This window comes from Crocuta crocuta, unplaced genomic scaffold, assembly GCF_008692635.1.
Source record: "Crocuta crocuta isolate KB4526 unplaced genomic scaffold, BGI_CrCroc_1.0 scaffold266, whole genome shotgun sequence".
Taxonomy (NCBI): Eukaryota; Metazoa; Chordata; class Mammalia; order Carnivora; family Hyaenidae; genus Crocuta; species Crocuta crocuta.
Genome location: NW_027531005.1, coordinates 1,705,021 through 1,731,142, shown reverse-complemented (window position 1 = coordinate 1,731,142; position 26,122 = coordinate 1,705,021). Strand labels below are relative to the sequence as shown.

General features: G+C 41.6%; 1 protein-coding gene across 4 annotated transcripts in view; it reads left to right on the top strand.

The window, feature by feature from the left end:
* The window catches only part of CALD1 (caldesmon 1), a 183,591-nt gene that overhangs the window by 93,601 nt on the left and 63,868 nt on the right, over positions 1-26,122 (top strand). Inside the window, exon 1 of one of the 4 annotated variants that reach the window (XM_077770706.1) lies at positions 16,577-16,806. The exons of the other annotated variants lie outside the window; for them this stretch is intronic. Coding sequence (XP_077626832.1) covers positions 16,754-16,806 — 53 coding nt within the window. The 5' untranslated portion in view covers positions 16,577-16,753. Of the gene's footprint in view, positions 1-16,576; positions 16,807-26,122 lie in introns of those variants that run through there. 4 annotated transcript variants of the gene reach the window in all.

Here is a 26,122-nt window from a genome sequence, read left to right as displayed (position 1 = left end):
CTCATCTAGTGCTAGAAAGAAGAAACCATCATTTGTTTAGCATCAACCAAGGGCCAGGTTATGTGGTATACTTTATAGGCCTTATATAATTTAATTATCAAAACTATGTCTGTTCAGGCTGCTATACCAGAATACCATAGATTGGGTGGCCTGTAAACAACAGAAGCATTTCCAGAGGCTGGGAAGTCCAAGATCTATGTACCAGCAGAATCCACATCTGTGAGGTTCTGCTTCCTGATTCATTGACAGCTGCCTTCTTGCTATGTCCTCACATGGTGGGAGGGGCAGGTGTGTTCTCTGGGGTCTCTTTTGTAAAGGGCACTTATCTCATTCATGAGAGTGCCATCCTCATGACCTAATCGCCTCTGCAAATCCCCAACTCCCAATACCATCACAGTGGGTGTTAGACTTCAACACCTGAGTGCCGATGAGGGCAGCAAATGTTCAGTCTGTAGCAGACCTGGATATTTTTATCCCTATTTTATAGTGGAAGAATCTACAGGTCTGAAAGGTTAAGTAACATGTCCAACTTCATATAGCTAAGGAGTGCAGTCCAGTTCTGCCTGCCCCAAATCTCAAACCTTTCTATTGTAACAGATTGATCAATGGAATCTTTCATGTTTCAACTGGTTGTCTTGGCTGAAAGTTCATCATCTCCACAATGCCAAAATAACTCCCTAAGATGAGGGAAAAAGCATTCAAAGAAACAGACTAAATAAGGCTATTGGGCCTAATTGGACTGTTCTTTATGCTTATTCAGGTAAATTGCTTACATGTGTAGACACAGTCATTGTTTTGTTTGCCTTCTAAAATTCTCCTGTGTTATTCCCATTTCACAGAAAAAGAGAAACAGAGAAGATCAAGTTTTCCCCTTCAAGCCAAAAAAGGCTGTTGGCATAACTGCTCTTGACTTTTCTTTGGATTTTTCTCAGTCAGACTATATTCACAATTAGGACAGGGACTTAGTCACATCATCACTCATAAAAGCTTACGGCTGTCACTGACCTTATAGATAATCTTCCGCAGTGGAATGTTACTTTTTCACTTTTGGACCACACACTACTGTGAGTCTCTGATGAAAGCTATAGACCCTCCTCCAAGAAAAATGCACATATGCACCCTCAAAACTTGGCACTTACTTTCAGTGGCGTCATGGACCTCCATCCACAGACCTCCTGGGGGCCCGTGAAACTCAGGCCAAGAATCCCTCATCTAATGAATTTTAAAAGCTTCATTTTACATATGAAGAAACTTAAGTCTAGGGATGCTGACCTCCTCAAGATCACCCAGCTAAGCTGAGGTAGAGCCTTCATGCACAGTGCATTTATTCATCTCCCTGAATAAATGGAGCTGTCAGTAACCAATGTCCCGGCTATTGATTAGGACAATTGAGCATACATCTGGGAAATATATACATTGAATACATAGAGTATGATTTTTCTAATTTGAAAACAATTTATTGATAATATTTCTAAAGGAGATTTTTTTTTTTTCAGATTACTTCATGGGGAGTAAAATGAAAAGCAAAGAAAGATAAGTAGATAGGCAGAATGAAAACAATCAATTATTAGGAACTGGGAATCCAATTTTGCCAAGTGATGAAGGGGGAAAAAACCCTGGTGATTGTGCAAATTGAACCCTATCTGCCATCAGTTTTGGAAGTCTTTTATTTGACATATGTTATCTTGGCAAGATTTCTTTAAACAAAGCTTAATTATGATACTAAGTTATTATGTACCATTTCTTTATCCTTACCAGTTTCATTTATCAATTCAAACTCATCAAAGGATTTTTCTCACTAAATATGTGAAAGATTTTCTGTTTCATCTTTATCGCTACTGTCTTTTGAGAGGATGGGACAGACTGGAGGGGGACACAGATATGATGCCTTTCAGAGCACAGGATGCTTCAGACTTGAGTTTGGACCCCAGCAGGGTTACCAAGGATGACCCTTAGCCTTGCTACGCCCATTTTCTTATCAGGAAAATGCCTATCATAACAGTTCATAAGGTTTCAAGTAGATTAGAAAGCACACATAAGGTTTCATGTAGATTAGATGGATAGATCACAGATAGATAGATGATATGTAGGTAGATAGGTAGGTAGGTACGTAGGTAGGTAGAAAGGAAAGGAAGGAAGAAAGGGAGGGAGGGAGGAAGGAAGGAGGAAAGGAAGGGGGAAAGGGAGAGGAAAAGGAAGAAAGAAAAGAAATGAGTATTTGACTAGTGCCCAGTAAATGATACCTGTTGTTACTGTATTTTGGCTGGCTCGAAGACATGGTAAGGAAGAAGCTATCAGGAAAGCCCTCTCCAGGTCATATCCCCAAGAATCACTGAAATTGCGCACAGTCCCTATGTCTTTAGACAATTTGGTCTAATCTCGACTGTTGCAAATCTGTTTTAGCAGCCTGCCTTGAAAGTGATGGGAGAATTATGGATATGAAGTCTCTATGCTGAAAAGAAAATCTACCTCCTTATTTCTAAGAGTCTTTTTTAATTTTCCCTACTGGTCTTTAACTCAGTAAGTTATATATCTAATATTCAATTAATCATGTATTTTACATAGTTTTCTTTTGCCTTGTGGAATTGTCATTTCTTTTTTCATATTACATAATTATGGCCTCAGTACCACTAGAGCAGTAACCAAAAGCCTCTCAACCACATATAAATACTGTACCAATAATATAAAGAAATTATGTACCCATTTTTCACAAAATAATTTTTAATCATTTTATTCTAAATTCATGATTTTAATTATGAAAGAACTGATGCATGCAAAGTAATATTATATAAGGCATACAGAAGTAGTAAATCCTTGTAATGCATATATTATAAAGTTATCTCTGAGCTTCAAGATCTAGAACATTTTCAATACCACTGAAACTTTCAACTGACCTCTCCAATCCCACCCCGTTGCCTCTCCATCAACAGAAGTAACTAGTATCCTGAATAATTCATTTATTTTTAAATAAAATTCTAAGTAAGATAATATGAATTAGGTGATAGTTTTTCCAGACCTTGTGATCCAAGGCATTCTAAAGATTCTCTCCAAACTCTGTTGAAAGTGTTAATGAGAGGCTATTGTTGGCTGAGAGTGCCTTTCTAAACACACAGGTCCAAAGGAGTCCTTCTGCTGTCTAAGGTTGGGAACCTTGGAGAAGTATTACAAATCAAGAATTCTCTACAAATAAAGAATTTTCATCAAAATCAAATAAAAATGTAACAAAGGCTATCAAATATGGATGTTGACTCTATCGATTCTGCCCATTGGTTTTTTCACTGACCAGTCAGATATAAGAGATCTGCATTTGTAGCCTTCATTTGGCCAGGTGGGAGTGGTCGACAGGAATCCTTACAGACTATTCTAAATTCTTAGTCAAGGGAAATCTATTGCTTTGAAATCTTCTAGGGAAGTTCTTGACCTTCATTTTCCCCAAAGTCCTTAGCAGCGTTACAAGAAAGTACCACTGCAATGGCAACATGAGCATGTTGGAATGATGTAGTAGTGGCAGTCTAAGTGGATTCTCATTCATCATGAATGAGATTAAAGAGGAATAATGTGCATATTTTGTAAATATAATCAGTTCTTTTCACTAGTGTGCTACCTAGCAAGCAGTGTTCATCAGCAGTTTTGTAAGAATATAATTTTTAAAGAACTTTGGAAACATTCACTTACTTTTAAAAGCTTAATTTGCTAATTATAAAATCACCCTTAGGTATACAATTGTTAAACAAGTTTCCGATGTTTTCTTAGCATGGCAGAAGTCACCAGTTTTGAACATACTTTCAAAACTAAATTCCTTTTAAATACCCCATAATTTGTATGGGCCTTTCTTCCATTTAGTCTAGATTGGTGAGATCTGACATTGCATTTGAGACTAGTACCAACTGACCAAGTTAAAATGTGAGAGTTTATTTTCCATTTTAATAACTCCCTACATCACATACAGTTCCTTTGTTGGAATAAAAATCTTGGTAAAGTACACATCAGCCACTATAAATAGCAGCCATAAGCCTGTACATTCAGGAGAGTCTCCAGAGAATGTATTTTAAACTACACATTGTTTAGAATAGGAAATTCTTCCAATGTTCATATTTTCCATTGTGGGTGACATGGACTATCCCGTATCACATCTTCACTAGCTTCCATTTTCCTGTACCATTTAGGAATCCAACTGATAAGTTGCCAGGAGATTGCTCAATATGTGCTTTTTATTTACCTAAGGCTAACCTGGGTCATGTAGTCCAGTGGGAATTTTGCAAAAAGGAGAGGGAGGGGGCGTTCTGCAAATGAAAGCTATGCTAACTCCCAGAGCAGGCACCAACAACGAGATCATGAAAAGGTCCTTTCTTTCTGGAGCTAGTCACTCTACTCTACCTACTTGGAAGAGCAGCAGTCAACCCATTTTTGATTCCCACAGAAAACTTTGCACTGTTGGCAGGTCTTTCTGGGGATCTCAAGAGACTAACAGGGAAAATAAATTGGCAGGAAGTGAACAAACAGCCAAGCAGGATGAGATGATGGGTTATAGTGCTGATTCAAAGACACAAAGCCTCAGCAGGTACAATTACACTGCATCTTCCCCCAGGCATGATTGGCAACACTAGTAGATGTACACCTCTGCCCACTCCTTCCTTGAGCAGTCCTTCTGTTTCTCTAATCAACTGTTGTATAAATCTTGATTTTTTTCAATGGGACCCATTTGAGGGACCTAATATTCACCCACCATTTCTCCTCCCTTGATGAAGAAGATGAGAAACTACCATTGAGGGGCCTTGGGCAAAAATTACGATATAGAAAGAGTTGATATCTGATGTCCTTCCTTCCTGCTACTCCCCTTTTAAGAGCCTATAATTCTTCCTACCCAACCATGAAAGCCAAATATCTGTCTGTTTTCTGAGCCAGCATCCTCAGAGTATATGCTGGCTACCCAGGGAGAGTATCATTGCTACAGAAGCTCCGTGGGTTATGAAGCAAACAGAATGAAATTTTGTAAACTCAGGGCTGAGGCAGGATGGAAATTCCTAATGCTTTCATTTCTAAGTGTCTCACATCACAGGAGCATGAATATAAGTTCTATCTCATTGTGGCATTTGTCGGAGCTGTGATAGAGCTGAACTGGGGAGGCGTCCCCTACAGAAAGGAGCTGGTTTTCCATGGGAACTCTGCCTGAGTGCAAAAATACTGCTAAGAGAGATGTATTCTGGCATCCCATTGGGTTATATGGTCAGAAATTAAGACTCTCTCTCCTACATTCTCTGAAAAGAGTTTGAAAATCCAGTCATTGAACCCAGACTTGCTAACATGTCCAAGAGCACACAGTCTGTGGCCAGGTCAAATCTGGAAATTGTGTCATTTATTCCAATGCTGGTGTTTTTTCCTCTGCATTATGCTGTGCCCAGCCCACATAACTGCCTCCGTCTCTACAAAAATACCTTTTAGATCAAGGATAAAAGGGGACACACTGGATAAAAGCTGAGCAGATCTGGATCTTCTCATCTGTCAGATAGAACTAACACTCCTCAGGGTGCCTGAGAAAATTAAATTAAGTATGATCAGTTGCCGCATGCAAAGCACGTTGGTTCACATGACGTGTTTATTATGTAGAGGTGCCTGCATGATTCAGGAAATCGGATTCACTTCTATTTTACTTTATGTGGGGTTGTAAGTTTCATTCTGGTCATATACTGGGTTCCAAAGGAATTTTCATACTTCGTACTCAGCTATCTCATGTGATCTGACGGGCCTTCAGGCATTCTAGGCTTCCAAAACTCAGGCACAGGAAAAATGCTGTAAAAGGTTACCTGCCACTCTACCTAGAGCCTTTCACCCTTGCAGAGGGCTTATGACCTCAGCTGCAGATTAGGGAGGAAAAAAAAAAGCAAAGCCATTTTATCTTCCCTTTCCCTTGGTTGTGAATTAAGGAGACAATTCCAAAGATTTAAAATGATGGCTTTATCCCAATCAAAATAAAACCCTGCTGTCAGCCACTTACTTGTGTGGTTTTGCATGTAAGTTAGCAAAGATCCTCAGACTCAGTGGGATTCTGTGATCTTCTACACCACTGTCATTCCCCTCCCCAAACTCCTATAACTGGTGAACTTTTACACAGCTGGAAGGCCCAGCTGAACTCTCATCCTCTGGAAAACCCCTTCCAAAAGGCACCCTGTCAAAGTGACTTCCCACCTTGAGTCTCCCATGGCTCTTTAAATGCATGTGAATTATTATATTATTATTGATATTAATTAGTTATATTAATTATTACTATTTTATATGTGTATTTGTTCTTATGTCTGTTTAACCCACCAAATTAAGAGCAACTCTAGATTAAAAACTACATCTTACTTTTATTTCCCCAAAGACCAGTACATAATGTTGAATAAATGGATGAATAAACAGCTACTTCAATTCATAGCTATGTACCAAGGCAGATTTTGCTCAGTTTGCTAAGATATTTATAGGGAGGCAGAAATGTTATTGATCTTCCTGGTGTTCTCCAAATACCATCCATATCTTCCTTGGGGCTTCATCACTACCTTGCTGGGCCACTGGACTTTTGACTCCCTATCTTTTTCCTAGAGATACAAAAACAAAAACAAACACAAAAACTTCATGTATTTCTCTGATTATTAACGATACTTGGAGTTCTACCTCATATAGTTTTTATCATTATGCTTAAGTTGCACCATGGAGGCAAATGACATTAATATGCTAAGAATCAATTCCCTTTAGTTGCCCTGTTTACTCTAATACTCAAACTCCTAATAATACTTGCATTGTAAGATCTGATAGTTATCAAGTGATAGGGTTTATACCAAACCCTAAAGAATGCAGCAGTGAACAAACTATATAATCAAAAAATCTCTCTAATGGAAGACCAAATCTGTTGTCCAAAGGAGTGAACCTCTTCAGTTAATCCGGGAGGATAGGCAGAAGTAGGTGAGGGGTAGAGCCAACCTCAGGATAGCATTTGTCAACATTCCTTTTGAAATAAAAGAGTGTTTAACATACAAGTTGAGTCTCAAGTTTAAACTCTAAATAGTGGATTTTTTTCTAGTATTAGGAGGTAGTGATGAACCAAGACAAAAAAATTATTAGAATAATAATAGCAGCGAGAGAGGGAGTCAGAGAATCCAAAGCAGACTCCAAGCTCTGAGCTGTCAGCACAAACCCCGACAGGGGGCTCAAACTCACAAACCACAAGATCATGACCTGAGCTGAAGTCAGATGCTTAACCAACTGAGCCACCCAGGCGCCCCATGTATCTTTTAATTTTTAATTTAATTTCTAATTCTTACATCCACTGAGGAAGAGTCTGAAGGCAAGATAGGTTGAAGTTATCCTAGAAAGACACTGAATTCTAAAATACTTCAGAGAATCTCAGATTACATCAGCACTCTACCTACCCTTCAATGTGTTCTAGAAGCTGGATGCAGGGGTGCCTGGGGGGGCTCAGTCAGTTAAGTGTCCCTTGATTTTGACTCAGGTCATGATTTCATGGGTTTGTGGGACTGAGTCCTGCATCAGGCTCTGCACTGACAGCATGGAGCCTGCTTGAGGTCCTCTCTCTCTCTCTCTCTCTCTCTCTGCCCTTGCTCCACTTGTGCATATGAGTGCATACATGCTCCCTCTCAAAATAAACACTTAAAAAAAATGGATGCGTGGGGCGCCTGGGTGGCTTAATCAGTTAAGCGTCGACTTTCGCTTAGGTCATGATCTCGCGGTTCATGGGTTCAAGCCCCGCGTCAGGCTCTGTGCTGACCGCCAGCTCAGAGCCTGGAGCCTGTTTCAGTCTGTGACTCCCTCTCTCTCTGACCCTCCCCTGCTCACGCTGTCTCTCTCTCTCTCTCTCCTAGAAATAAATAAAACATTTAAAAAATAAATAAATAAAAATTAAAAAATGGATGCATATTTCAGATCATTGGATCTCAAATTTAAAATGTCTGTCCATTATCTTTTGCATAAGTATTATCTATTTTCTTTTCTTTGTTGTCTTCATGAGGTCTTAAGATTAAAAAGCTTTCCAGATAGATTTTGACTTTTAAATGAGAAAAATGGATATGATTTTTTTAAATTAAAGTTTTCACTGAAAAACCTGCCTGGTTCTAGTCTATAAATTAATGAATAAAAAAAGAGCTCTATTTGCTTTTCCTGCCTTGATCCTAATGACAGCTTGATTTCATTTTTCAGTAACATTAAAAACAAAGTAACATCTTAAAGCTGACAAGTTTTCACCTAGTCTATTTCTAATCTCCTATGTCAAGCTGCCACCATAAAGGCATCCAAAAATTCTAGAAAAGAATGTTTATAATAAAATCAATGAATTCAACACACATAAGTGTTTAATTCCATTAGGTCTCCCAGATGCAAGCAAGTGTAACAACTGTAATCTGTTGTCTTAGTCATTTGGGGCTGCTCAAACAGAACACTGTGGACCAATGGCTTAAACAACAAACATTTATTTCTTGCAGTTCTGGAGGCTAGGAACTCCAAGGTGCTGGAAGATCCAGTATCTAGTGAGTGCCCGCTTCCTCATTTGCAGTTGGTCATTTTCTTGTTGTATCCTCACTTGTCGAAGAGAGAGATAGAAAAAGCAAACTCTCTTGTGTCTCTTCTTGTACAGACACTAATTCCATTCATGAGGACTTCACCTTCATGACCTTCAGTTGCCTCCCAAAAGCCCCACCTCCTAATACCATCACATTGGGGCTTAGGATTTCAACATATGAATTTTTCAAGGACACGAATATTCAGTCCAGCTCATCTGTGTATTAGGAAGTCTCTACAAAGAACGGGCCAATAGAAGAGGTTTATGTGAATGCCAAGTCCAAGGCCAGGGTTGGCAATGGCATTGGACTATCCAAATAAGAAAGACTTTCAATCTGTGGGTTCATTCAGTCTTGTGTCATGAAAAGCATTCTCTCCACTGAGAGAGGTGTTTGTTCATGCCCTCCCTTGGCTTAGGTAAAATATTCCTCATGCCGATTTCACCTCCCTTTGCTCTGACTTCATTATCCATGAAGCAATCTCTGGTGACTGGTAGGCTTCCTGACATCATGGGTTGGGGAATGGTGGGAATGGTGCTCTCCAGGCACTGAAGAGGGAGATCATTCGTTCTCTTAATTAACTGGTATTAATTAGCATTCTGATGTCCACATCAGTGTCTTGTGAGTCTGGAAGCCCTCGGTCTTCCCGAGACCTATCAACTTGAAGAACTCCCACCTACTGGTGCAGCAAAGCTTCTAGATCCTGTATTGTACTGAATACTCCAAAAAAGACCACTCTGGGGAAACCTCTAGGAGGAACAGCCAGCATGCCTTATTGGTGTGGCATCTCTGTTGCATTTTTGTCTCTCTTCAACCCAGAGAGCAAAAAGCAGTATTTGTTGAGTATCTGCTGTATGACTAGCAATGTTCGAGGCTGTATCAGGTACCAGCAAGGTGTTATGAAATATCCTCGCCAGCAAAAAGATTATAATTTATTTGGTGAGAAAAGATATATACACATGAACAGTGAAGAAATAAGCTTCTGAGCAGGTATCCATTTCTATCCATAGACCGGTATCATAATCATGTACTGGTTTGTGTAATCTATTAATTACAAAATAGGACAGTACCTAAAGTGTCATTTATATAATATAAATAGTAAACACTATACCCGAAGTATCCAAAACACATGATGAACTATTTCTCTAGCAATAAGAACAAATACATGCTCTAATCCAGGCCTGACCCACCCCCAACAACAACAAAAAAATCTGGATTTGATTCCAGCTGTAAAAGCCACATGTAAATTTAATATCCAGATGCAGAAAGTGGACACCAGCAAATAAATTTATGGTCATGGAAATATTTGGATACTTTGAACAAGAGTGATACACACTGAGAATTCTGTGGCTTATGAACTAACATGTTTCCTTTGAAGATTTGACCTTTTCTCTTACACTAGAATTCTTAGAGTCCTCATGATAGTTTCTTAATTTCCTTCCAGTTCACTTGTATCTATGGACAACAAATTCTGCATTCTAAAGCATATCACTATGGCCTAGATTCAATTTCCTTTGGGTAGAAATCATATCCTTCCTTGCATACTTCTTTCCTAGAATTATATAGGGTGTATGTAACTATTTTCACTGAGACCAGAACCGGGATTTTACAGATGTGTACCAGCAACCATTCAGTCAAGCAACTGTTGCTAGAACCCTATTTCCAAGCACTATTTCATTGTTTTTAAAGATGTGCTTCAAGCTGGAGAGCAGAGGGAGAGTTGGAGACATGATCCCCTTAAGATAGAAACTTTTCTCTCCAGGAAAAAAAGAATAGCTGGTTTTAAAAAACCCAGATTTAAAAAAAAAAAAGAGCTTAGAAAGTAGATCTAAATAATTGTGGTGAAAGAGTTTAAACAGAAATGGGGAGCCTCACAACAAGTGAGCTGGAGGGGCTGACTCATACCTGAAAACATAACTCTTTTCTCAAATGCACGCAAACAAGCGTAGGCTCACATAATCTCCTCTTTCCTCCTGAGATGGCCAAGTAAAAGGAAATAAAGTCACATGCAGTAAGACTTTATAGAGGTGGGGCTAGACACTGGTTCTTAAGGAATCACTAGGATTCAGAGAAGCAGAGGGAATTTTAAAAGGCATTCTAGGCAAAAGGAGAAGGAACAGCTTTGTTGGATAAAAGTAGAAAACTTCTGAGACCCTGAGACCCACCTTAAGACCCTGGGCTTCTGTGTCAAAGGCACTGTCTGGTGTCCTTGCGCTCCGGACTTGCAAGGTACCAAAGTGGCCCTGTATTCCCTTCAGTCCTCCAGAATTCCAGAACCATGCTGTGCCCTGAACAGAAGTAGGGGTGGTGATCCTGTCTTCTGCTCTGTTACCCTTTGTCACTCAGGCACCAAAGCTTGGCCTAGACTCAGCAGACACCTTGTGGAAATGGCTTCAGCTTCCCTGCAGTTTACATTTCCTCAGGGCACAGACAGGGGGCAATAGGGTTGGGTTCAGGCATGTGACAGCAAATAACTCCCCAGACCTCCATGCAATTCTCCCCCAACCCAGACCCACTTTGCCACTCAGACACACCAAGATACATCTCAATTCTAGTGGTAAGCACCATGAAACTTGAGGCCAGGCCACCATTCACATCACTTATCCTTCTGTCTTGACTCAACTACAGAAAAAAATAAATCCACATGGTCAAAGTAGTTATTTGCTCATTATGAAGCCACATGCACGAATTCATTTATGCAGCACATAATACAGAAGGCCTGCTCTCCACCAGGCACTGTGATAACTAGAACAAGGGAAGAGTCAAAAAGATGGTTGGGGACAGTACCCCTCCTCAAGGAGCTCACAGCCTAGCAAGCAGAGAAAGAAATATAGAAACCCACTGTTAGTACAATCTAGAACCTTGAACTTCATGTTGCCTCAAATAGATAGACTTCCCAGGTACTGAAATTCACGAAGGTGGGCTTTGAAAGACCTTTCTCTCCCTTCCTGAAATCAGGTTTTGTGTTCCTCAGTTACTAAGACCTTCAACAAGAAAAATACAGTACAGAATATCCTGAAAGAGTTGAAAAATGGGCCTCTGAAAACAGTATGAAGCTCTCTATGTTAAGGTCAAATAATAACAACAAAACTACCTTTACAATAAATGCTGGAAATAGGCTGACAAAGCAACAGATCTGGAGAGGAATAAAAAGAATCCTGGATTTAGCACAGAAATGAATGAATGATCTCTGTACGAGATGCTATTATCAGTGCGAAAATGATGTTCAAGACGTGTTAACAGGAACGTGGCAGGCAGCACTGGGCCCTCATCCAGGCACATTCAGCCTTGGTCAAGCCTTTATTATGTCCAATTTTGGTTTCCCGCTTGAAGAGTTGTTATATTTCAGGCTGATATTAAAAGAATGGAAAATAGGCACTGGCGCGTAGCCTAGAAAAGATGAGGCTAAAGCATGATTTAGTACCTGTGGCCCTGATAGAGATAAGTGGGTTTCTATTTCAGCAACAGGAAGTGAAGTTCAGTAACAAAATAAATTGAGCATAAGAGTGATTAAACACCGGGGCATTGATCACAGGATGCCATTTTGAAGCACAGCACTTTAGCCCCACTGCCTTCAGAGTGTCGTTCACTTTCTATCTTGTATCACAGTGTTTGTATACATACCTTACCTTCCTCTGAGTCTGACCTCCTCATCTTTGGATCCCCTCAGCATTTCCCTGGGTGACTGGCTTGTTGTAAAAATTCAAATAGTGGTAAGTGAGGAGGGGTGAGGCAAGAACATGTTGGGACAAAACTACATGGCCGCCATTGTGAGAGATAAGAGTGTAACACAGAAGACACTGTACAGGCCTACAGATAGATCACACCAAGACTAGGCAGAGAATGCGTCAGCAAAGGCCACAAGGATCCTAGTTAAGGACAGCGAGTTGCACAGGAAGGATAGGGTGAGGGTAAAGGATGACTTTGCAGAACAGTCCATTCATTCCTCCACCCCCACCCAGCCCACTATGGATCCCTAGAGGAAGACACAGCAGGAACTAGGAAGACATTAGCAAAGATGCAATGGGGCAGGGAAGTCAAGGAAAAGACGTTACTGGAAGGTAGAAAGAAGAAGAAAGAGAGGAAAGGAGTATGTAAATTCTGTGATGGGACATGGATAAAGGGAGGAATATTTCATGGGAAGTTTTCTTAGGAGGACCCATTAAAATGCAAGATCACAGGACAATGCAAAGCAATATCATTCAAGTGAACATGTTCAGTGCCATGGGGATAGTGAGATGCCATCAGCCATGGAGGGAAAAATATAAGAGGCCCATGGAAAGAAGGAAAGAGGATCTGCCTACAGATATGTAGTTAACCCCTTCACTTCCATTCCTATCCACTCCCCCTCCTTTTTTTTGAGACAGTGAGAGGAAGGGAGAGGGGCAGAGAGAAAGAATCTCAAGCAGCCTATCAGCTGTCAGCACAGAGACCAGCACAGGGCTCAAACTCAAAAACCCATGAGATCATGACCTGAGCTAAAATCAAGAGTTGGGTGTTTAATCAACTAAGCCACCCAGGAACCCCATTCCTATCCACTCCTTGATGAGCAGTCGTTTAGGCAGTATATTTTGCCTCATTCTAAGAGTATAGAGTCTAGGGATTTCTTTATAAGAAAATATTTTTCAAGAGGCTTTTTAAAAATCTCTTTTAAATTATTGAACTGTTGTCTCTCAAGGGAGTAGATTTCATCAGGGTTTGAGTTTCTGTAGGAAACTCTGTGTGTGTGTGTGTGTGTGTGTGTGTGTGTGTGTCTAAAGTGCATTAGGGCAGTACACAGGCACTTCCCACATACCTCACTTTTCCCTAGGGAATTGTTCCAAGGTAGAAGCTGTTCTAAACAACCACTGCAGGCTGTAAAGTCTGGAACAGATCATGTGATCCAGTCTCCTACCTCCATGAAGTTATTTTTTTTAATCAGATTTTATTAATAAAAGACCACCCTGTGGTAGGAGCTATTCCTTTCTATTGCACTGACTTCCTCCAAACCTTTGATAAAAAATAAAGTATCCAGAAAAGGAGGATGCCATGAGTAGTTTGAGACTGGCCCAGACTTCCATTTTCCCTAGTAAAGAAGACATGAAATGTCACATGAAATGTCACCACTATCTTGCTGACATATGCATGATTGCCTCCGTTGTTCATGGTGCCAGTGAATGACCATTAATCCCATTCTCAGAGACCAGTTCTGGAAGCAGGACTCTGAGTACCCATGTCTGTGCTACAAAGTGAGAGCACATTAGCTTTTGATATGTTTCTTCCTCGTTCCTCTCATCTTGCCTCTCCAGCACCAGCTAGCTGGACCCCAAAGGGCTATCTAGAAGTTATTGTCTACTCCAGCCTTGCCCTCAGCTCATGATTTACTTCTCTCCCTGCCTCTCAAATGTATCCAGTCTCCCTTTCGTTGGCCTTTGTGCTTTTCCTATTGCCCACCAGTATCTGACCAAGGTCCCAAACTGCCTTCTGTCTTCACTGTTGCCATGTCAGTACACTACTCAGTAGCACCAGTTATGACACCTGCTAGATTTACTATCACAGACTGAAGACAGACAGTTACTTCCCAAATGCATTCCATTAGTAACAAGGGGTCAACAAAGAGTGTGCATAATTTCCCTCTTCTTATCTCTAGGGCTAGGAAAAGAGCTTGGTGGATATCCTTTATTCAGCTCGCCATTAGCATACTTTTAGTACATGAATGTCAGCGTATTAGTGGAAGATTAGTAAATTCTTGCTCTCCTCCATGGAGGGTAAGGTGTGTGTGTGTGTGTGTGTGTGTGTGTGTGTGTGTGTGTGTGTGTGTTGAAAGAGATCGAGCGAGAGAGAACACTGGCCTGGAAGAATCACAGAATTTTTTAAGCTATTCATTTTATGAGCTTGTTCCAAATATACCAAAACTATGCTTGCCACCTTAAAATTGGAGTGTATTGGGAGGAGGGGGAAGTCAGGAGCTGAAATGAATTCCCAAGGTCAAAGGAGGTCCAAAAGCAAATGTATTTATTAATTTTTTATCACTGCTGTAACAAATAAATGACAAGCTCAGTGGCTTCAAATAGCACGCACCGATTATCTACCATGCTAGAGGTTCCAAGTCCCAACACACATTCAGAGGGCCAAAATTGAGGTGTGGGCAGGGCTGCATGGTTCTGGAGGCTTTAGGGGAGAATCTATTTCCTTTCCTTTCTGGCTTCTAGGGGCTGCCCTCAATCTTGGCCTCTTGGCTCCCTTCCTCCATCCTCAGTGCCAGGAATGTCATCTCTCCCTGGCCATTCCGCTGTAGTCACGTCTCTCCGACTTTAAAGACTTATAGGGCTCTCCGACTTTAAAGACTTAAGTAGTTAGATTGAACACACATCTGGAGAATCCAAGATCATGTTCCTATCTCCATGCCTGTAACTTAACTACAGCCACAAAGTCCTTTTTGCATATTGTACATATTCATAAATTACGGAGATTAGGACATGGATGTCCTTGGGAGGAACATCATTCTGCCCAACACAGCAGAACACTGAGCTTGGTGAAGGCAAAAAACAAACAAACAAAAAAACAATGGGCAAAATTGGGTAGAAAGAGGCACAGCAAAATTCCCCAATACATGTTTCTGTCTCAGCTCTGGAGCCATAAACTCAAGCCAAGACAATGAGAATTCTGTTGAAGCAGACATAGCTCTATTTTTATGAATGTCTCATGCACTTTATATAGTCAGCATATGTTGAGTGACAATATATATAATCAGAGAGATGTTTAAATGTGTATATGTCATGATATATGGAGATAGTTCACTCTGAAATTCATTCAACTGTGTTTACTCTATAAACTCTGACTTTGATGACAGCATAGTATTTAAGCAGGAAAACAACCAAACTTTTCTAGTTGCTTGAAATGACAAGAGCATTTAACCTAACTGAATGAAGCCTCACTACGTTGACCACAAGGGTCAATGCTGTGCCTCTGCTGCCTGACGTTGGGCAAACTGTTCAAACGCTCTGTGCTTCTGCACCCTTGCTTGTGACACGAAGCTATAGCTCTAAAAGATGTGTTTCATTCTGTGAAGGGGGCTCTCAGTGTGTGGAGTTGGTGACTTCTCCTGCTATTTACCAAAAGACTCTTCTCAATCACCTTCTGTTCTAGAGATCTGAGTCGTTCTACTCATTTGACAGAAAGCCCTATGCATCCGTGTTCACCGGCACCAATCTGATCTTTGCCTGTTACAGATGAAAAAACATACTAATAACTCAAGCCCAGAGGGAATGTCGTCTCCAGATAGAATCAACACCACCCCCTCCTCAGGGGCTGGAATTTGGTTGCTTCCCAAGCTGTGGGTGACCAGGCTCCCTTGCCTGGCTTGGCTGATGAGATCACCACACCAGAGTGCGATGGGTGCAGACCAGGCAGACTGTTGCAACATGTTCCTAAGCAGGCTGTTGCCCTCGTTTTACAAACACCCCATATAACCCAGCAGATCACTGATAGAGCCTTCTCTCTTCCCTTTGCCTTTGCTTCGCATTTTATATCATGCAGCCATCTTTCCCTGGATAAAAGAGATAAGAGGAGTTTCACAGATTTGATTTCTCAGTGGGAACTGTTTGCTTTGGAAAGCACCTACACCCATGCTAATTGAGAACAGAGCTCAGAATGAGGGCCTGAGAACTGTACCCATGTGAACTTTTTGGTGGGCTGATTTCTGTTGATCTCTTTAGAGTGGGATGGGGCACGCAAGTGATCTCATGATCAACTATTTTCCAAAAGGCTGAGCACATGGGTCAGTGTCTTTTCTTTTGACTAGTTCTCTACCTTGGAATAATTGTTTGTAATTAATCACATAAAGTCTTCATCATGAAAGCTCCTGAGAATCCTGACCCCTACCACCCACTAATAACAGTCTGGAAATCTCCAAGCAATCTGCGCCCTTTATAGTCTAAACAGGATGGGCCTCTATTAGAGAGATTACAGTAAAAAATAACAATCAGCTCTCTGATGATCCTATGCGGAGGGAAAGGGTGGGGAGGAGTAGATTTGGCTGAGGACAAGCCCAGACTTTCGTCACAGGGACAGACCAAAGTGTTAACACAAAGGGAGAACACGGGAGCATCCTGCACACTGCATTTCAGCCACAGAAAACATGGCACCTCCGGGAGCCCGGCCCACGCCCTGACCGCCAGGAGAGTCTCAGCACCTCCAGCAGCCCGCCACCCCTTCCAGCTACAGGCATGCTCGGGGGATCCGGATTGCAGGGAAGACGCAGCCTGGCCGCGCTCTCCCAGTGAGTGCTCACTTTGCCTCTTCGCTTTAATCTTTTTTTTCTTTCTTTCTTTTTACAAAGGAATTGTTGTTAAAAGAGACAGAGAAAGAGAGGAGAAAAGAAAAAAATTAATTGTGGGAGAGGGAGAGGACAGGAGAGGAGAAATCAGGAGGCGCAGGCTGGCAGGCAGTGTGTAAATTTCAGACCTGTATGAAACTTTCTGGTCTAAACTTTGTGGTTGTTCCGATTGGTTTTCCTCGTTTCCATTTCTGTGGTGGTTTGTAGACCATTTGCAAGGGTGATACCTAGACACAGGGTTTCTCTCCTGCAAATACGGATCCACAGAGTATTGTGTTTCTGAAGATCTGCTGTTAATTTAGACCTGAGCCCTTTGCTCAGAATGATCCATTTGCAGGAATCAGAGATCTTGGCTAAAGCACACATTGCCCAATCCTTAAAGTCAACAGCCCAAAGCCCTTAATATACTGACCATCTGACTGTGACCGAACAAGATTGAGAGCACATGCAATTGATCAGGGAATTGTTCAGATAACAGGCTCCAAGGTTTAGAATCATGAAACCCTGGAATGTTAAAGCTAGAAGGGGCCTCTAGGATTGTTTGCTGTGATGTTCTCATTCTATAGACAAGGAGACGAAACCCAGAGGGGTAACTCAACTTACCCAAAGCCAGACGAAGCCAGTGCCTTTGTACTGCAGGCAAGAGCTCTTTGCATGCTGGTGTTTATGAGGTTTGGAAAACATACTGGGTCTTGGGAAAAGGTACCGCACAAGAGTAAGAATACCAAATGGCCTTTCAGTAAATCTTTCCCATTTTTGAGAGTTTTGGCACCGATTCAGCATGACAATTCTTGTTCCGGTTGTTCCAGCATTTGTGCAACAGTTAATCAAATAAACGGAGGAGCTCTATGGGGGCCTGAAAATGAGACCTGCCTCCCCTGCATTAGCAGATCTCTTGGATCACCCCTCTCAATAAGTGTGATCTCTCAAGTGTGAGAGCTCAGAGGGGTTTTGGAGGTTATCTCTACAGGCCAGTGGTTATCAAATGAGTTGTTTTTGGTTTTTGTTTGGTTTTTGTTTTTGTTTTAAGCAAATTTGACGCTACAAGGAATTCTGTTAAGTAAAAGAGATGTTCTGGTTGAATGGGTGGTTCAGGACCTAGACCTCTCCCCTACTGCGCTCCCAACTCACACCCCACTGCTTACCTCCACTCCACTCCCCATCCCTTCTCCACCCCACGCCACTCTGCCCACTCCACCGAAACTTGCTTGGAATCCTAGATCTCCATGGAACAGTTCAGAAGCCACTGGTCTTTTTTAATGCCTTTATTTCAGAGGAGGACACTGATGCACATAGTAGTGAAGGGTCTGCCCAGTGTTACACAGCTGGTCAACAACAGGGCCTGGAATGCTGGAAAAGAGCCCAGCCTGTGTGCATTCACACACACCAATGTCCTGTGTCTCTCTCGCAGCTCCTAGTTCTGAGCTGTCCGAGTTTTCCCACTCCATCATGCCTGTGGTTCTATCACTTTGCTTCTCCATGTCTCTCTCACCCTTCACTCACTTTATCATTTCCTGAATTTTAACAGTTATTGACTATCACCTGGACGATTCTAATTGCCTCCCATCTGGTCCTGACCTCAGTCTCTCTTCCCTCTCTCATCCCATCCCTCCCCCACCCACCTTTGAGAATGGGACCCACTCTCCTTAATGTGGCATTCAAAATTCTCTGTAATCTGCCTTCAGTATTTTTTCCCATTTTGACCTGCCCCTGCTGCAGCTGAATCAGATCCCTCACTTTTCCCCAAATTCATCACATGCAGGCCACCTCCATGCCATGGCTCACTCTGTTCCCTAAGTAGGAACACCCCCATTACCTTCAGTCACATCATCTGGAAGAATAAAGGCATTAAACAAGATCAGTGGTTCCTGAACTAGTCCATGGAAACCTGGGATTCCAGAGAAGTGGTGGAGTGGGGTGGGGTGGAGAAGGGATGGTAGTGGGGCTGGGGTAAGGCAGTCTACTTCACCGGCTTCTGACTGTCCTTCAAGGCCCCAAGCAAATATTACCTTCCTCCACACACCATCCTCGGTTCCCATATTCTCTCTGCACTAATAGGTTTTGTGCAACCCTCTATTATTAACCTTGTACTCAGGCTAATAGTGAGCATGCCTGTGCTCTCCACAAGAGATGGCAATTCACATGCAGGCCAGAACTATTCTGAATCTTTGAATCTTCAGTTTCCAGCTTGGTGCTGATGCCCCCCCCAAAAAAAAAAAAAAAAAACCTCTTTAAATTTCTTATTATTGGTTAAACCACACTCAGTTCATCCAAGTGCTTTTCATTGGAGTCATTTGAACATATGAAACTTCAGCACTTTTTGCTTTGGAAGAAGTATTAGGTTAAATGTCAAAACAGGTGCCCAACAAAATGATTTCTAAATTCCTCTGCATTTGCATCAGATAATTTATCTGCATCTCATTGCCTACACAGCAAGATTGGCAATGCGTTTTTTTTTTTTCTTTTTCCCTATGAGACACATTAAAATTCCTGCATGCCAGGCCCTATATACAGCCTGTTATCTCCAGGGCAGGTGTGAAGGGCTTTCAGGTGTTTGGATTTCAAGGTTCTGTCATTTGTTTCTGGTAAGTTTACTGAGAGAATCTGTCACTTGCAATCTGATATTTTCACCACTACTTTTCTCATTTCCCCAAAGCCTTCATGAAGTCTCTTCCTTTAGTCAAAATTCCGTGTTTCTTGTAAATATTCATGCTTTCATCCATTAAGATTCGTGTTTCCCATAAAGAAGTATGCTTTTATATATCCTGATGTTGAAAAAGTTCTGTTCTTGTGTCACATTTTGTAACAAATGTGGAAGGGCATATAAAGTTTAAAACCGTGGAATCAAAGAAACATAGGAAATTACATAGGAAATGAGCTCTCACTTTATGTTGCTTCTCACATCCCTCCTAGCCCATCAGAAGTGGCTCTGTAGAGGCCAGCCCAGCTGCAGCAAGAGGTCTGGGGTCAGGGGAGGTGCTCCTCTGCCATCTGGAGGCTAATTTGCTTCCTGGCATTCCTAACTGGAATGATGTGGACACAGTTTTCCCATGGAAACGCCACTTTGCTTCTCAGTATTAGCCTCACATATATCTCGGGCTTAGAAAGGTGGTTGTGGGCTGGCCTGGGATCCCGACTGCCATGTATAATGATGTTTGAAGTTCCAAAAACCAATTTGCAAATTAAGGTTTGGAAACAAGCTTTTCATAAATGTAGACTGCTTGGATTCATTTCCAAGCCTAATTGAATTTTTAAGAGGAGCCTTTAAAAATCTGTAAACCTTACTCATTTCCATGCATTCATTCAACAAATATTCATTCAGGGTTTCCTCTGCCAGTTAGTGCTGCTGGACTAAGCACTACAGACATAAAAAAGGACCAAACACAATTTCTGGCTTCAAGATTATCTTTTAACCCCCCGCCCACTGCAGGACGGCAGGGATCTGTTTTCCAGCCCTCCTGCCCCCCACAACACCCACATTCCCAGGTCCGTTTGGGGCTCTGGCTGCCAGCAGGGCCATCCAGCTACCTGATGAGCTTAGTGACATTCGTGTTTGTCCTCATTCCTTTTACCCTCTGATCATCTGAAAGAAACACAAGCTTCTTTTATCTTACACTTAAAATAACTGAAGTATAATAAACTTAAGTTTGTGACTCAGTATCATACATATATACCCACCCATAAATGTATTTGAAACAAGTATTTTTACAAAACAGTGCCCACCCTTACTATGTACAGTGCCTTTGGATGCTTCTTTTTAAAAAAAAAATCTTTTAATGTTTATTTATTTTTGAGAGAGAGATGGAGTGTGAGCAGGGGAGGGGCAGAGAGAGAAGGGGACACAGACTCCAAAGCAGGCTCCGGGCTCTGACTCTGGAACCTTGAGATCATGACCTGAGCCAAGGTCAGATGCTTAACTGACTGAGCCACCCAGGAACCCCTAATATTTCTCTTTTTTTTGAAGTTGTACTACAGACTTCTCCCTTTTTTCAGCTTTATTGAGGTATAATTGACCAATACAATTGTGATATATTTAAAGTGTACAGTGCGATGATTTGCTATACATATACATTGTGAAAGATCCCGCCCCACCATCAGGTGAATTAACAGGTGCATCACCTCCCATGTTTACCTTTTCCTTCCTTCCTTCCTTCCTTTCTTCCTTTCTTCCTTCCTTCCTTCCTTCCTTCCTTCCTTCCTTCCTTCCTTCCTTCCTTTCTTTCTTTCTTTCTTTCTTTCTTTCTTTCTTTCTTTCTTTCTTTCTTTCATGAGAACACTCAAGTTCTACTCCCTCAGCAAATTTCAGTTATACAATACAGTATTATTCACTACAGTCACCATGTTATACATTAGATCCTCACACCTTATTCATCTTATAATGTAACTGAAAGTTTATACCCTTTTACCAGCCTCTCCCTGTTTTCCCAACCCCCCAACCCCTGGCAACCACCATTTTATTTTGACCTTTCTTTTTTTCTTTCTAAATCCACATGCAAGTGATTCCATACAATATTTGTTTTCCCCTGTCTGGTTTATTTCACTTAGCATAATGCCTTCCAGGTTCATCCATGTTGTTGCAAAGGACAGGATTTCCTTCCTTTTTAAGGCCATATAATATTCATTCATATCTATCTATCTATCTATCTCACACTTTCTTTATCTGTTTGTCCATCAGTGGACGCCTAGGTTGTTTCCATCCCTTGGCTATTGTGAATAATGCTTCAGTGAACAATGGGAGTGCAGATACCTTTTCAAGATAGTGATTTAGTTTCCTGCCCTCTACTATCTTTTCTCCTTTTTAATTTCATTTAAAAATGCTGCTCACGACCCACTAAGTAGATTTCAGAAGCTGCAAATGAGTCCCAGACTGAAGCTTGAAACCCACCAAACATATCACATGGTCTTGATACAACTGGCCGCCTTCAGAGCAGCTTTGGAAGCTCTGCTGGCCCTGTGACCACACGGGCCACCTGCTGCCTGGAGGCTCAAGGAGAGGCTTTCCCAGCGGGGAACCAGGGGCTCTGGGTTCTGGCCTAGCTCCTTCAGTGATCAGCACTGTGATCTCAAGGAAGCCACATCAACTTGCTGCCACACCGGCCATGAGATGAAGACGGTCAGGCTTGCTCTCTGTAACTTGCAGGAAGGCAGGGCCATCCAGGATAATGGCGTGCACTAAAGTGTACGGAAACTATTAAGGACAAAACAAATGCCAGTTATTGCTGAATAGTCTTATTTTTCCCAATTAAAATTTAATATCAGAGGACCAACTTGGAGAGACCATTTGTTCTTTATAGAGTTGGAAAAGAGATCCTTGCATGGGCTATAATATTATGCAACTTCATAAGTGAAAAGTCTCAGAGTGGCATTTGTTTGTGATATTGTAACCAGGTTTGTATGTGGGAGCTCAGCTGGGTCGTCCTCACTCCTCTGCCATTAAATACTTTTTCTGGTTAGAATGGCAAGGAGACAACTAGGTGGCCAGTGGGCTTTTAACTCATGAGCTCTTTGGTACAGGAGTATGCTTTGCCTGATCGTATCAGCTCTAGCCTTCCGGATTTATAAACACGAATTTATACTGTTTTAAAGACTTTTTGTTAAAAACGACAGACATTAAACAAAAGTAAGCAGCAAAGGAGATAACTTTATTAAGAAGGGTTTCAAACAATAAACTTCTAGAGAAAATGTGGTACTTTTCTCATTGATCTTTCACTTTTTCTTTATAACTTTATTGTAAACCTCATCTCACACAGACATTGATTAGAATGCATCTGTTAAGTCCCGACATTCCTATTTAGAGGCTGGTGTTCTGGTCTGATATTTTCTATGCTGGTGAATTCCTGTTGAGTGCCTAGACATTAGCCTTTTACAGGCTAGCTTGGCCTGCTGCATCAGCTCTCGATATCTTTTCTTTACCTTTCTGTGACTACTTTCTGATCCTTACAAGGAACGTCTATACTCCCCTTTTCTACAATTCAGTTCTCCAAAATACCCTGTCTTTCACTCTGTAAGAGAGGGAAAATAAATTAACAATATAATAAGGACTATATTTACCCCAAACAGAAGGAAATAAATTTGACACTTTTACTCTCTAAAAAGTGAAAATATTCTTTACACAGATCAGCAATATCCCCTCATCAAAAGCCACAGCTCCCAACTACCCTGTATTTTCCAGAGGAAAAATACATAAAGTGCACAAAAATTAAGCAACTTTTTATAGCTGGCTGTAAGCTGATTATCATGACATTTATAGCTTATGGGTAGGTAATTTCCATAGGTATTTCATAAATTTGAGTGATATGCTTAAGAATTGAATTGAAAAAGATTCTTCAGGTGCCTGGGTGACTCTGTCAGTTGAGTGTCCTACTCTTAATTACGGCTTAGGTCATGATCCCAGGGTTATGAGATCAAGCCCTGACTCAGGCTTTGCGCTGAGTGTGGAATCTGCTTAAGAGTCTCTCTTGGGGCACCTGGGTGGCTCAGTCAGTTAAGCATCAGACTTCAGCTCAGGTCATGATCTCACGCTTTGTAAGTTTGAGCCCCACATTAGGCTCTGCGCTGACAGCTCAGAGCCTGGAGCCTACTTCAGGTTCTGTGTCTCCCTCTCTCTCTCTGGTCCTCTCCTGCTCATGCTCAGTCTGTCTCTCTCTCTCCCTTAAAAATAAACATTAAAAAAAAATTCTCCCTCTCTCTCTCTCTCTCATCCCCCTCTGCCCTTTTTACCCACTCATGCTCCCTCTCTAAAAAACAAAAAATTAAATTCAATTAACTTTAGAAAAAAAAAAAAAAAGAAAAAGACCTTTCACACAATATTTTAATGAATAAGTGAGACCTGGGGGTGCTTAGATATACTGAGCCTTGGGAGAAGAAAGGCTGGCTGTGGGGAGGAAGCTGATGCTCACCTCTGCCCTCTCCCTGGTGGTTTTTCTGGAGTGAAGCAGCACTGCTGGTTCGGGAAAGGGTCTCAGTTCTTCTTCTACTGGCCAGACTCAGCTTTCACAGCACAAAATGGGCATATTCTTGACAGATGAGAAATTAGAGCCAGATATCCTGACTCCCACATCTGTGTTTGAATTTCTTTTAATGTTTATTTATTTTTGAGAAAGGAGGGGAGGGGAGAGAGAGAGAGAACAAGCAGAGAAGGGGCAGAGAGAGAGGGAGACACAGAATCTGAAGCAGGCTCCAGGCTCTGACCTGTCAGCACAGAGCCTAATGTGGGGCTCGAACCCGCGAACTGCGAGATCATGACTGAGCTGATATCCGACGCTTAACCTACTGAGCCACCCAGGCACCCTCCACATCTGTGTTTAGAAATTACTTATTACGAAATGTGTAACCTTGAGAAGATCACTTAGTTTCACTAGGTCTAAGTTTATTCATTTGTAAAAAAAAAAAAAAAAAAATAGATAGATATCTGCCTTGCAGGTTTAGTGAAGAGTAGAAGAACTAGCTATGCAAACGTGTAAACCACAGCAGGTGCTTAATCTGTATCACATTTCCTGTCTTTCCCTTCCCTCCAAGCATCCCCTTTCCTAAAGACCCCGGAGAAGGGGTGGCTTGCTATCTTATGCCAACAGACAGCAACTGCTGCTGGGCCAGAAGGGAGCTGCCTTCAGTTTGTGATTTGACATATATTCACTGAAACATCCATCTAACCCAGAAAAATCAGAAGAACACTTCATCTCAGATTTGAGTTGTTCCATTTACTAACTACTTAAAAATGGTAACCCATACTGCTATACTTTGGATAACTCTGAAGTTAGGGGAAACTTGCTGAAAGTAGACTTTGGGAGCAAAATATAGAATTACTGCTTCTCCTACTTGGCCTAAATCAGACATGTCATAAAGGAGGACGTAGTAAGAAGAAGGGATTTGTTTGCCAGAGATTTGGAAGACACCAGCCCTTGAGTGATCTTCACAAGTGAAGAGAGTATGAATGAGGAACATTGACTTCTACAATCCAGATAAACTTGGATTCAGATTCTCATTGCGTCATCTTATTAACTGTGTGCCCTCGAGCAAATTACTTAATCTTGCTGAGTTTTTCAGTTTATTCATGTATGAGAAGAGGAAACCACATGTGAAATGCTTAGCACACTGCCTGGCACTTAGTAAGTGCTCAGAAAGTAATGGGGAGGTGGGTAGGGAGGGTGGCTGACAGTGATAATTACTGGCTTGAGCTGGGTACCATGGCGATGAATCTGAGGTAGCTTCTGGGTAATCACAAAAGCATGTGCTGAGTTGTATTAGCTTCCTCAGGCTGCCATAGCAAAGTGCCACAAACTGGGTGGCTTAGCACAACAGAAACTAATTGTCTCATGGTTCTAAAGGCTAGAAGCCTGAGGTTAGGATGTCTGCAGGGCCATGCTCCCTCTGAATCCTGTACAGGAGGAATCCTTCTAGCCGCTTCCAGATTCTGGTAGTCCCAGATGTTCCCTGTTTTGTAGCAGCATAGAACTGATGCTTCCATTATTGCACGTGACATTCTCCCTAATTCTCTGCACGTCATCTTCCCTCCGTGTCTCTGTGTCCAAATTCCCCTCTTTTTATAAGAATGCCAGACAGGGGCGCCTGGGTGACTCAGTTGGTTAAGTGTCAGACTTCGGCTCAGGTCCTGATCTCGCAGCTCATGGGGTCAGGCTCTTTGCTGACAGCTCAGAGTTTGGAACCTGCTGCAGATTCTGCGTCTCCCTCTCTCTCTATCCATCCCCTGCTCACGCTCTGTCTCTCTCTCAAAAATAAATAAATATTTTAAAAATTCTTTAATAAATAAATAATGAAAAAATTAAAAGAAGGACAGACATGTTAGATTAAGGCTTACCCTGATGATCTCACCTTAACTTGAAACTTCTGTAAAAGTATGATTTCCAAATAAGATTATACCCTGAGGCACTGGGGGTTAGGACTTCAACATATTTTTGGAGGGGACACAATTCAAAGTATAGTAGGAGTATACAGACTTCCCAAAAGTGAACGCAACAAATCTGGCCATTACTTCTGCATTTTAAAGTTTGCTGAGGTCTCTAGAAGTTGGGTAAATTATATGCATCCTAGAGAGGCCTAATAATACCTATTTTGGTATTAGTTAACTGAGTAGTAAACCCTTCCTGATCACAAAAGGGCAAAACCCCCTCAGACTGAAGCCTAGGTGGGAGCTCTTTAACCTCCCTAGGTGAAGGGCACCCAGGAAGTATGTACAACCTCTACTCACCCCCAAAGGAAACAGCCTTGAAGTCATAGACTTAACCATGTGTGCCCGGTC